The following is a 12,698-nucleotide window of genomic DNA, read 5'->3' as shown; positions in this document are numbered from 1 at the left end:
AAATTTTTAGCAATGTCACATAAGCACATGGCTAGCCATATCCTTTCTGACTGATACTTATGGTACAGTAGCAGGCAGGTAGACAGAAATTGTCAGAATTTACAACGATTAATTTTTGTTTAAACTAAATCAAGTGTGGGAAAAGAAATGATTTTTTTTTTGTTAATTGCTCATTTAATCATGACTTTACAGACTGTGCCAAAAATAGTTCGATAAACTCCATCTTTATCTTGCTGAGGAGAAAAAAATACAGTGAAAAGTTTGGAGCAATTGTAAACTTTTAATGAGGCACAGTTACAACATGAAGACAGAGGCCAAGAAACAGTGCAGACAGTGCACAGGAAAATATGACACAGTGTCTCCACTTGCAAGCCTTTATTATGACTTTCGTTCAAGATTATAAACAGTTCAGCCAGTTAAAAATAGACTGTGTTTGAGGTCAAAGCTGTTTAACTGACTAATAAAAGTAAGTCATCCAAAACAGCAGTTATAATAATAAAGGTTCTGTGTCTTCAGTCTCTGAGAAATGCCCCAGGCAACATTGCAGAATGTCCCTGTAAAGGCTTCCTTATTATTTACTTTATATTTCAGACAGTTAAAACGGTTACTTACAGCAGAAATAATATTAAAGAATGATGTCAATGAAGAGGCATTTTTCTTTGATCAATGTTTCTCAATCCTGGGCCTAGAGCACTGTGCCCTGCACATTTTATTGGTTTCCCTGCTATAATATACCCACTGCAACTCTGAAGTGGTGTGGTAATGTTAAACCATTCTGCAGGGCATGATGCCTCCAGGACCAGGGTGTAGAAGCAACTGGCAGCACTTATAATAATAATAATAATAATAATATCTTTAGTGTCTGCACATTTTTTATGATTTATATTACATATAATTATAAAATTCATTTTGATACTTGCTAATAAATGCAACACACAAACTGCAACAATACTAAATTAATTTTTAATAATATTATGAATTTCCCTAAATTATTACTGCTCATGTTTACATCCCACATCAATGATCTGTCATTAAAAAAAAAAAAGACATGTGGGGTCAGCACCTGTACTCATTTTCTCTTTAGCCAATGATGATGTACGTATGCAGCAACAAGGTAAATGAGGAGACAGAACAGACAAAACAGAGGAACAGTAGAATTTTTTCATGTAATATAGGCCAACTATTACTTGAGGCAACCCAGGTGTATTTTCTTCTCATTATAAAATTACTTAAAATTAGTCTCTTTACAAATCTGTTTAAATAACATCATGATCAATTTATACCTAATCAAAAGGTATAAATTAAAGCCTTTAAAATATTTACTTGAAAGTCAGAATAACTTGATTATAACTTGGAATGTATTTTTCAGGGCTTCAAAATGGTGCCACTATGTGAGTGCTTGGCTGCAGTTTGATCCATGTGATGGCACAGTCATTCATGGCCAGGAGTCCCAGAGAGCATAAGTGCCCTTGCTCTCTCTCTGGGTGGGTGGGATGTCATCTCCACCTCCCCATACCCCCACCAATCCCTCAGCGTGATGCTAGTCATTTGTGTTAGGGGATGTAAAGAAATAGCAGCAGTTAGCACTCTTCTCCAAGTGTTTTTCTTGGCTTTTAAGTGAAAGTGTGTCAGCGGGTGTCTCGTAGACTCAGAGGAAACACATGCTAGCATTTCACCTCCCATAGGTAGTATTGAGTGATCGGGGATAACCTGGCTAGTTGATGGGAACTGAAAATTGGGGAGAGAATTATGGGGGAAACAATTTTCCTTTTCCTTTCTGTTCTTCCAGATTTTACCTTTAACATTCAAAAGTAGAGCAGTCTGTCCATGGATGTTGCAGTGGGAATGTAATTATAGGCATTAGGCAAACAGCCGGGTGAACATTCACAGTTTACTTGGAGGTATCTGAAGTCTCCACACTTTCCTAACCTCATCTTCTGCACTGTCCAAGGCCTGAAACACAGCAACATTTCCTGTCTCTGCAAACCCGTCCAGTAGTGGCTCCAGAACAGACACTGGGATGCTGAAGTTTAAGTGGGGATACGTAACCTTTGCTGCAAAGTCTCTTGTATTGCTGGACACGATACCTGGGTAAAAGCATGTTAGAAAAACATTTTAAAAAGGCATATGGATATTTACAAATTTGGGACTACATTTAAATGCATATATTTTGCTTTGAGGGCCAGTGTTAGGTAAACATTTATCTCCATCTGGATTATAATAAATCAATATCTAATTGATGGTTTGAATGCCATTTATGAATAAAATTTCAGTATTACCGTACATAAAAAAAATCCAAGCTTGATCATGCTGACCATTTTTTCCAAGATTTTACCCTTTTCCAAATTTTACATTGGTCAAATGACGCCCTCTACTGATCAAAATCAGAAAACACAGGATATTTGTTGTCATTCCTCCCATACATGCTGCTATAAATTTAAACCTGAATGTCACATACAGAATAAAAGGAATTTTGAATAAGCTACGCTTTTTCCACTGTTCACAGTCATGTAATGAAAAAGTACTATGCAGCATTAATTGAGACTATTTCAATCATTTAAAACTGTAAGTTACCTAACAGCTCCCCAGTGTTGGCACGTATAACAGCCCCACCACTGGCTCCACACTGCACTGCACATGTGGTCTGTAACATCACTGGCCTGCTTTTCGCTGTGATGACTCTGGACAGGATCCCTGAAGTCATTGAGGGGCCACATGTTTTACCTAAAGCTCCATAACCCAAGACAACCACATCCTCACCTACAAACAGGCAGAATTAAGCACACAATATAACAATGTATTACATTTAGGTACACTTTATAAATATATTTTTTATTATAGTTTATTATGTTTTAATATTGTTTATACAGAGTTCTTTTTTTATCCTGCATACTTTTAAGCCTGTCTATTCTAAATCCACATTTAGTTTAGGAATTTAACAGAAATGACACAGAAAAGCATGATATCAATGAAATCACTGGCATACATTTTGCATTCTAGAAATCCTTATATGTGTACGCATACACTTACATATTGGTGCATTCATATTCCAGAACTTTTTTAAGCAATAAGGGAAAATACTTAGGGAGAATAAAATGACTGAATAATCTAAGAAATCTTTTAATTGTTTGTAAAACAAAATGCTCACTATTTTTTACAGATGTTGTGAAATTAGCACAGTTTTTCTTGCATTGCCTCGTTACCTTCCCACATTCCCCTGAGCAGAGAGAGACACTAGTTGGCTAATTATCTAATGGAGCAACAAAAAATAAAACTTAAAAACTCCTAAATGTCTTTACGTAAAGTAGAGCAGTTTGTATGCAAAGAAGGATGCTACTTTAAGCTAACAGGGAAATTAATTGTACAGACAGTACATTTTATCACATTTGGCTAAATAAATAACAGTCACAACTACACTGGTTTGGAAAACCAGTGGTGGCTTAATATTCCTAAAAACAGGCTCTGCAGCTGCAACATGGATAATAAACTAGGACTGAGGCTTACTTACAAAACATAGATGTTTTATTTATCGGCTGAGCAATTTAAAGTATTCTCCTTAAAGTTATTTTTTATTGATTCTAGTAAATTATTCCGGCTTACCAGGCTGAAATCGTGTAGCTAACTGTGGAACCACAACATCAGCAAATGGCTCCTGGAGCTCCACCACAGCAATGTCATATGGAGATGATGCTTTTGTAGAGAAGAGGACCCGACCTTTCAATGTAAGAAGCCTGAGGAAAGAAAGGCAAACGCAACCCACTGTGAAAATGTGTTTCTTCTTGGAACTGCATTATGTATGTCGCAAATTTTGATTAAAAAAATATATATATTTTGTTAAAAAAAATTACGTGTGTAACTACCTCTCATTGACATTGACTCTGACAAGAAGAAATGCTTTTCCATCGACCACATGTCTGCAGGTTAAAACTAGACGAGGGTTCAACAGAATTCCAGAGCCCCACAGCTGGCCACTGTCAACTAAAACCACTGTGAGGAAATTCCCATTGCATAGCTTTAGACTTGAACTGGAAGATACTTGATGGATGTGAGTGGATGAATGTGTTGAGATGTCTCTCAGTGATTGATGAGAAGTTACAGCCTGTAGTATGCGTTTCAAAATTAAGTGAAAAGAGCACACCAATGCCAGCCCAATCCATTCATTTGACTTCCAGCATAGTGGGGAAGTGATGAGACCTACAAGATGTGGTGTGTCTCCATCACTGACAAAGAGGCCTCCTCCTTCTGTGCCAGGCAGACAGCGGGCATCGGTCAATATCAATGCATTTTCTTCTCCGGCCAGATTACTCACAATGCCTTTGCTTAGAGTGCTCATGAAAAGATCTGGACAAAAGGAACCAAAAGGAGATCCACAGGCAAGGACTGAATGCCCCTTTCTGAGGGAAGAACTCTTGATCCAGGGTATGGTATCATCTAGTGTAGATGTAGGCAAGCCGGACATTTTCAGAACAGCAAACCAGCTTAGAAAAACTGAGTCAATGAGAATGTCAGCATCTTCATCTCCACCACTGTAGAAGTTCCACTTTTCTGCTTCTATGAAGATTTTTTGGAAAGCTTTTTGAAACTCTACGCAGTTCACCATCATCAGAAGCTCAGCAGTTTGGTGCAGTCTGGGGTGTTCATTCTTTACAGTCGTGTTTGCTATCACATCTGCTCGGCCTACAGAAACTCGCATGCTGTTTTTAAAGCTGCTAGCATACAGAATTGATACATTTTGATTAATGCATTCCTTGTCAATTAAAAAAGGAGAAAACACTGTTCCACTGCACAACACTATGCCGGACTTATCGTTTAAAATAACTCCACTGCAGCTCAGTGGATTCTGCTGCTCCTGTCTGGAGCTGCTCTCTGAAACACTGACAATACAGCAGCTCTGCTCCACTGACATGTTGTTCACTAGCTACTATTAGCCAGAACACTGAGCTGCCACCTGAAATAGCGAACAATACAGATTGTTTAAGGTCTTTTGTGCCTCTGTTCTAGTTTGTAATGCTGTTGTATTGAACAGTGTGTCTCATTTAGAGCACTCACAATGTTCACTAGTTAGGTTAGCATGCTAAATGACCTTTTACCCCCTTAAATTAATGAATAAACTACCCTACAGTTCCCTTCTCCTTTAAAACAGACAGAAATAAACCCCTGACAGGCGCCACGAGCGTCCAACAGCTTTAGCTGGTTTAGTAATTTCAGTTATTTCAGCAAAGATTGACCTAAATATTAAATTCTGAACGCAGAACAGAAACTCTTCAGGGTTTTGGTTTGTTGTCAGTCGTTTAGAACACGCGTGGCGCGTCACTGTGTAGCTTCTATCCCATTGGCTTGTCGGTCTGTGGCACCTACTAGTGTCACGCTTTTTCATTGGACCTCGCAACACGACAGAAAAAAAAGTTGAAAATAAAAGGCGAATACCAACACGTCAAATATTCTATTTATAAAATGTTTTTTATAAAATGTCACCAATAAAATAAATTGTAAATAAATAATAATAAAAACTAATACTTAGAATTTCCTAAAAATCTGAGCACGTGGTGGTTTTGTGTATTCTGTTTTAATTTACATTTTTATTCCTATTTTTAATTATTTGCTATTTTAAAATTGTTTTTCGTCTTTGCTGTTTCCTTTACAATTTTTTTTATAAGAGCAATACATACCCTTATAAAGAAAATGCTAAGTCATACACTCATAATTGTTTTGCCATTTGCTTCAAACGTGTGAAAAATTTATTTTGGGCTAGTTTAAGCTTCTGAAGGGCGGGTTTTAGACCGACTTTGGGCTGGACATTTTTGGTGGACCTGGCAACCCTGACGCTCTCACACTCTCGCTGGTCACTAGGAGTTAACATGGCACCCCATCCAACTCTCTGTGGATCTGAAAAAAGAATTGTTGTGGCTAGAAGAAGACTGCCAACAGCTGGAAACTGAGCGGCAGTATGGTGGCTAAGACCATACAGTGTTTGAATAGGACAGGTCTTGCCATGGTCGACGAAAGAATTTCAGTGCACATGCTCAGTGTCATATCTAGAGGTTGGCTTTTGAAAATAGACATACAATGTGTTATTATAAATAAATATTTTATTATATGCTATAAATATTGGACAACACACACATTCCAGTTTATTATCATCAACCACATAGACACACAAAGACACATACTCAATTAAAAACTGCTTATTTAGAATGTATTTTTATTGACAGGAGAAAGAAAATTAACATGCCAAGAAAGTGGTACCACATTTTTTTATTATTAACATAAACATATTTTTAAGTTTCAAGTCAAAATCTTTACACAACGTGTGCAAATATTGTATAAAGTGAAAAGTGACTGTTAAATATTACATTCTTTTATTGCAGTTCATCTGTGGGTTGTCACTCTGCTTTGTATGTACTCTCGTATCATAACTGCATGTAAATGTTGATAGTCAAAAAGTACTAATTATTGCACGAATAAATCAAGTTTAACTCTGAAAAGTTGCTAAACTGCTATATGTACATACATATAAGGCTGCCTAAGTAATACAAAATGTAAACTACTTTTAAATATCAAATAGTAATGTCGGCATTTCAGTGTTAAACGTTAGGAACTGAATTTGGTTGCACAAGTGTTATAATAAGCAATGTGTAAAGCATCAACATGTAATGAACAAAACCACTGGAGTAATTCTACTATCAGCATTAAGCCACAGATGTATTTTTTAGTCAAATTATTGCACTTTCCTTCTAAATAAAATGGAATTATTATGGCACAGTGATTATCTAATCCCGACTACTGACGTAGTTGCAGTTAGATTAATATTAAGGCACACTGGATATTTAATGGCTGGGTATGTAACAGGCTTTAAAGATAAGAGCATAAAAAGTACTAAATAAATATTATGTTAACTCAAAATGATCCTGCTCCCATATGTATTCTTGTACTTGCATGCAAACTACATCATTGGGTAATAGTTTCTAAGATGAATAATATTTTTATAATAAAGGATAAACATCATCCAAAGCACATTTCACCAGCATCACATATGTTTCTATTTATTTAGAATAGTTCTCTTTATCCTGAGACAAGGCTTTCAATAAATAAGGGTAAGTGGGTTTTGGACAGCAAAATGTTCAGTAGCACCGATACTGAGATACTGACAATCAATCAATGTATTGAGAAAGCCATCTGAAACCTTCCCCGTATCCTTGCCTCTTTAATATGCTGCACATGAAAACTTCCATTGGCCTCAGGTTCAGCTCTTTCAATGACACATTCCCCTAAAGGTCAAACACAAGGAACAATTACAATTCTTATCAGTCAATTAAAAAACTATTGTGTTCCAGGAACTATTTTAAACAAAGATAAATAAGGAACTAAATATTATGCCTATAGCCCAACCTTGGGATTTATTAATATAATGTTTTGTGAAATATTACCTTTCCTGTAGTGTGTCCATAAAGACCAAACATCCCCCTAAGTGCATCTTCACTGATTGCCTCAGGTCGATCAATTTTATTTCCCAAAATAAGGATTGGCACATTAGAGATGGTCTCATCAGTCAGCAGAGCCTATGATTTAAAACATATTACAGAAAACAGTTATCAAATACCTTTTCTGAAGTAGGTGAACAATAACTTAGCTAAAAGCAGAACATAAATAATCTTACATTAAATTCATTTTTAGCCTCAAGTAGACGCTCATGGTCGGCACAGTCCACAATGTAGACTATTCCATTTATGGCTGGTAAGTAGTTCTTCCAAACTCTTCTTGCTATAGTTGAAAAAAAAAAAAAAAATTATTTATTTACCTTAATGACCCACACTGTAAAGTCCAAACATCCAGATGTATAGCATGGTAACTGACATTTCTTGTTTTCTTTATAATCTCATACATTTTATTTCTATTTTAGCACACAGAAAGTTTTTATTACAGAAATCCTGTGCTTACCTTGTGCGTGTCCTCCAAGGTCAAATGTTGTAAAAGTCATCCCAGCAATTGTCAGCTCTTCTGAAGCTGATGACATGAAATGAAATAACATGACTTGTCATTTATTAGGTTTTCTTAAGTTAAGATTTTTTGTATATATATGCCTTTCATCACATAGTCGCTCCCACTAAAAAGTCAAAACCAATAACCACTTACTTGGATGTAGTGTTGGAACAGGCTGTCCAAGTCTGTCATCTTTGAGCATTTGTAGTAATGTTGTTTTTCCTGCATTGTCTAAACCAAGCAAAACCAGCTTCCCAGACTTTTTGTAAAGTCCTAAAGAGAACAAATAAAAGCAGTGTGGACAATTAATTACAACATAAAGTTGAATTGATGCTTTATTACATGAAGTGGTTAAAGTGTAAATGCCTCAGCCACTAACTATCAAAATATCAGTGTACATTTAAAACTCCCTGGTTATTCATATTTGTGCAAGAAACAGTGCTGTCTATAAGTTGCCACAACACCTTCATATCCTGCAGTGCTGAGGATTATGAGGTGCAAAGACTGCAGTGTGTTGACTATGTGAGGTGCTAGAAATGTTTTTTGCAGGGTGCCATAGAACAACCACTTTTGTTCCCACAAAAAGCAATGTTTGTAATAGAGATGCGTGAAGAAACGTGTAAAAACGTGTATGTAAAGAAAAAAATATATATGTTACAAGCATATATGTTGCTTGGTTAAACTTGGTTAAAGTACATTTCTGGCAAATTATTATTTTTTTTTTTAACTTAAGCTCATTTTCTCTGTCATCTTTACACAATCCTTAGTGACTACACTTTACCTAATAACTGTAAAACACCACTGAATCCTTTGTAGAACCAGTCCAATAGGAAAGACATTCTGATGCTCCTCTCTTAAAAACTGTAAAACAAAAACAAAACAACAGATAATCAGAAACTCTGCAACAAACCAACATGCTAAATAATTACATATCTGACTTAGAGTACAACGTATAGACATGATCTTGATATTGCCCATTATTTTTAATTAGCGAGAGAGCCCATTAACATTTTTAAATGTATACTCACCTTATTATGCTATTATAGGAAAATTATCTTAAAATGAAAATATTTTACAAATCATAATTTGTAGGAAATAGAATTGTCTGAAGAAATTGCTTTCTGTGACAGGCATAGATTAGTTTGTTCTCTTTAAACCAATACAATACTGTCAGTGTACTATATTGACCAGCTAGTCTACAATAAGAGTAAGTAGAGTTTTAGATGTAATTAAACCTGTCACAACATCATATTATTTTGAACTTATCATACAAAACAAACACATAATCTCAGTAATTATTGCTGACCTAACTATACTACCCACAGTGCTAACCCAGCTAACAATTTTTGGTTAGTAAAATGTTTTCTAATCATCACAGGTCAAGTTTTATGAATGACAATGTTATGTATTCGTGACAGGTGTAATACCAGCTAACCTATCTTAGTTAGCGTATATAAACCATTAGCTAAGCTAACTAACCTCCCTGTTTAAAAGAAAAATAGCTGTAATGCAAGTAAGTGTAATGTGTAAGCAGATCACTAACAGCACTTTCAGCACAAAGCCTTTAAAACGTTCAACATGACCGCTGCTGGATTATGGTCCACAATGCTCACGTGTGTTAGACGCATGTTTTATTGATAAAGAAAAACGCAGAGCTGTGATCAGCTCAGTTTCACTGCTTCTCTGCGTCCTACACACAACTTTCACAACTCCAGACTATTTATACAGGCGGGTACACTTAGAGAGCTATACAAGCTATCTGACCCCGAGCAGCCATGGCCTACAGACCTATCTGTCACTCAAATGACGGAGAAATTTCACTGTGAAGTTTTCAGAGGGCTGGAAAATAGACCGTTTAAGCTAACCGGTGTTCTGACGAGTTGTGCTACCCTGTCAAACTGTGCTACCCTAGTGCCAGGATTTTTGTCAGTTGTCTGCCTGACATTACACCAATAAATCTTGAGGATTTCATTTCAAGCATTAAGTTACTTTTAATGTTTGAAAAGCATAATTGTAACGTTAATTGTAGAAGAAAATAGATTACAAAAAAACATTTAAGTAAATCTGCCAATATCAAAATATAATGAAGAAAATCATAAAATTGGCTCTTTCCTGAACTTCATTTTACAATCAATATTTTCCTGAATTCAAATCAAACAGTTATTTTCCTCTAAACCTTTAGTTTAACTTACTTATGTTTGTCTAGTTTTTACGTCTATTTTCAAACATGCAGAATTTGGGTTGATTCCTGTTATTTATCTGGAATTATTAAGTAAGTATATTAAGAGTAGAGAATGGACAGACAGCATCTCCAAGTGTCCTGTACAGGAGATTTCAAAGCCCTCACATTTTCAGAATCTAAATAAGTTATTTTACTGCAGAAAAAAATGGTTTTGTTTCATCTACACCTGTAGCCTGTATACGGGACAAGGCATTTTAAGGGGTTAAACCTAATAATACCAGAACAAAATGTGGGTATTATTTTTGGAAAGCCTGAATCAATATAATAGGGTACATTTAAGAGAAAATAGGTGATCAGAACCCGTTTTTTCATGGTCTTTTTATTACTTTGATCAATAACTACCATTTACACATTTTAATATAAATAATGCCCCAGGGGGTATGGTTGTTTAACGCACCCAATTAAAACAGAATTACCGTAAAAACTATATATAAAAACTTTCTTTAAAATGCTGATCCGCGCATGCGCCCTGGTGGTAAGAAGCACATATCGACAGGTAGCACAACTCGACAGAACACCCAGCAGAATCTAGGCTGGTGCTGAACTGTGGTAGCCTTTACGTGAAAACATTCACACTGAATATAAGATAGCGAGCCAGCTTGTTCAACGTCTGACAACAGCCAGACACTGTTTAGCCATGAACTAAACAAGCTAGCCAAGCAGTAAAAGTCACTTTAGTTAGTAAACTGTAGTAAACTGCCTAGAGAACAGCTCATTCGCCCTCAAACAGATAATTTATAACTTACTATATATAAAAATATAAATGTTTCCACACTGTGTTTAACTTCGGGGCTTCTGATAGATCAGTTATTTATTTAGCTTAGCTGGATATTCAAATACAAACAAAATCAAACAACAAAACCACTCACTGTAGATAGATATAGAGAAATAACAGTAAAACATATCACATATCTAGTTAAGTAACCTAGTAGGATTTGTAACCTACTAATTTAAGAGCGTTTTAACTAATTAACTAGTTATATTATCTAGCTATGTAATCAGCTAAGTTAACTAGAAATACAAAGTGACCAAGTTAAACACTGACGTGGACTAAAGTCTAACCTGAGTTTAAAACAAACACTTTATTAGTTAGTTAATAAACAGCACTCACCTCTCTCTCTCTCTCTGGGACACGCAGTCGGCCTGCTCGCCTGTTTAAAACTGTCTTTCTGAATGTGTTTTAACTGCTGATTTTGAACTCGAACAGGAATAGTGTGATCCGGCTACTGTGGCCAATCTCTAATATAGTTAAAGCTCCAAGTAAACAAACCGCCGCTGTACAGCCGCAAACAGCAGTACTGAGGGTCAGGCTGTGAACAGCGCCCTCCTCAGGCAGGCAGCTCAACAGACGTGGAAAGTAGGAGAAGCCTCTTTTTGTCACAGGTATTTCTCAACCCTGCTCCCGGAGGCCCACTCCCCTGCATATTTTAGTGTTTTCCTGCTTTAACATACCGGTTTTAACCCAATAATGGGCTGGTTAGTGCGGGCAGGTGTGTTGTAAGCAGAGAAACACACTAAAAAGTATAAATGAATGTCTGCCTTTTTTATTATCACTGTACAACAGACAATGATATCAAAGCAGCTCCTTTCCCAGTGCACTATATACTGTACTATACAGCTCTAGAAAAAATTAAGCGACCACTTCAGTTTCTAAACCAGTTTCTCTGATTTTGCTATTTATAGGTATATGTTTGAGTAAAATTAACTACGGACAACATTTCTTCCAAGTTCCAAATAAAAAAATTGTTATTTAGAGCATTTATTTGCAGAAAGTGAGTTTAAGAGTTCAGAAATCAATATTGGGTGGAATAACCCTGTTTTATCACAGTTTTCATGCATATTGGCATGTTCTGCTCCACCAGTTTTACACAATGATTTTGGGTAAATTTATGCCACTCCTGGTGCAAAAAAAATTGAGCAGTTCAGCTTGGTTTCATGGCTTGTGATCATCCATCTTCTTCTTAATTGGTTTTCAATTTGGTAAAATCAAAGAAACTTCATCATTTTAAGTGGTCCCATTTTTTCCAGAGCTGTATACATATTCTTATAAGTTCATATTTTAGTGCCACAAAATATAAAAAGCAGTTTTAAATTATGATTTCATTTATTAAGGGAAAAAGCTATCCAAACAAAACTGGCCCTATGTAAACAAGTAATTATGAAAAATTAAACCACCCCAAAAGCAAATGGACAACTCACCCAAAAACACATCTGAAGAGCAACAGGCCACACCCACCTCAATTAAGGTCACTGTTGTTGATTTAATAATAAGAAAAAGACTGGACAAACATGATATCCATGTGAGAGTTCCAAGGCAAAAACACAGCTGACCAAAAAGAACAAAAAGGCCCGTCCTATCACATTTGCTCCCCCCGCCCCAAAAAATCATCTTAATGATCCCCATAACTTTGGAAAGTGGTTTATGCTCGAAAACCCGCAAAGTGGCTGAATTAAAAAATTCTGCAAAGAAGATTGG

General features: G+C 36.1%; 2 protein-coding genes across 3 annotated transcripts; both read right to left on the bottom strand.

The window, feature by feature from the left end:
* Positions 1–260: 260 nt before the first annotated feature.
* tysnd1 (trypsin like peroxisomal matrix peptidase 1) lies at positions 261–5,328 on the bottom strand. Its single transcript, XM_007249506.3, has 4 exons — positions 3,861–5,328; positions 3,601–3,731; positions 2,575–2,760; positions 261–2,087 (listed from the first exon to the last, which is right to left on the bottom strand). The coding sequence occupies exons 1-4, from the start codon at positions 4,904–4,906 to the stop codon at positions 1,885–1,887; spliced, it is 1,566 nt and encodes a 521-aa protein (XP_007249568.3). The 5' UTR covers positions 4,907–5,328; the 3' UTR covers positions 261–1,884.
* Positions 5,329–7,016: 1,688 nt separating this feature from the next.
* On the bottom strand, positions 7,017–11,630 carry sar1ab (secretion associated, Ras related GTPase 1Ab). Of its 2 annotated transcripts, none has more exons than XM_049481294.1 (7): positions 11,338–11,630; positions 8,762–8,843; positions 8,134–8,253; positions 7,939–8,004; positions 7,658–7,761; positions 7,428–7,559; positions 7,017–7,268 (listed from the first exon to the last, which is right to left on the bottom strand). In XM_049481294.1, the coding sequence occupies exons 2-7, from the start codon at positions 8,817–8,819 to the stop codon at positions 7,152–7,154; spliced, it is 597 nt and encodes a 198-aa protein (XP_049337251.1). In that variant the 5' UTR covers positions 8,820–8,843; positions 11,338–11,630; the 3' UTR covers positions 7,017–7,151. The 2 variants fall into 2 exon arrangements, with proteins under 2 accessions (XP_049337251.1, XP_049337250.1); XM_049481293.1 differs by having other exon boundaries at positions 8,762–8,841; positions 11,334–11,629.
* Between the last annotated feature and the right edge of the window lie 1,068 nt (positions 11,631–12,698).

The sequence above is a fragment of the Astyanax mexicanus genome, chromosome 7 (assembly GCF_023375975.1).
Source record: "Astyanax mexicanus isolate ESR-SI-001 chromosome 7, AstMex3_surface, whole genome shotgun sequence".
Lineage (NCBI taxonomy): Eukaryota > Metazoa > Chordata > Actinopteri > Characiformes > Acestrorhamphidae > Astyanax > Astyanax mexicanus.
The sequence above is the reverse complement of the archived record's forward strand: the minus strand, read 5'-3'. Positions and strand labels throughout refer to the sequence as shown.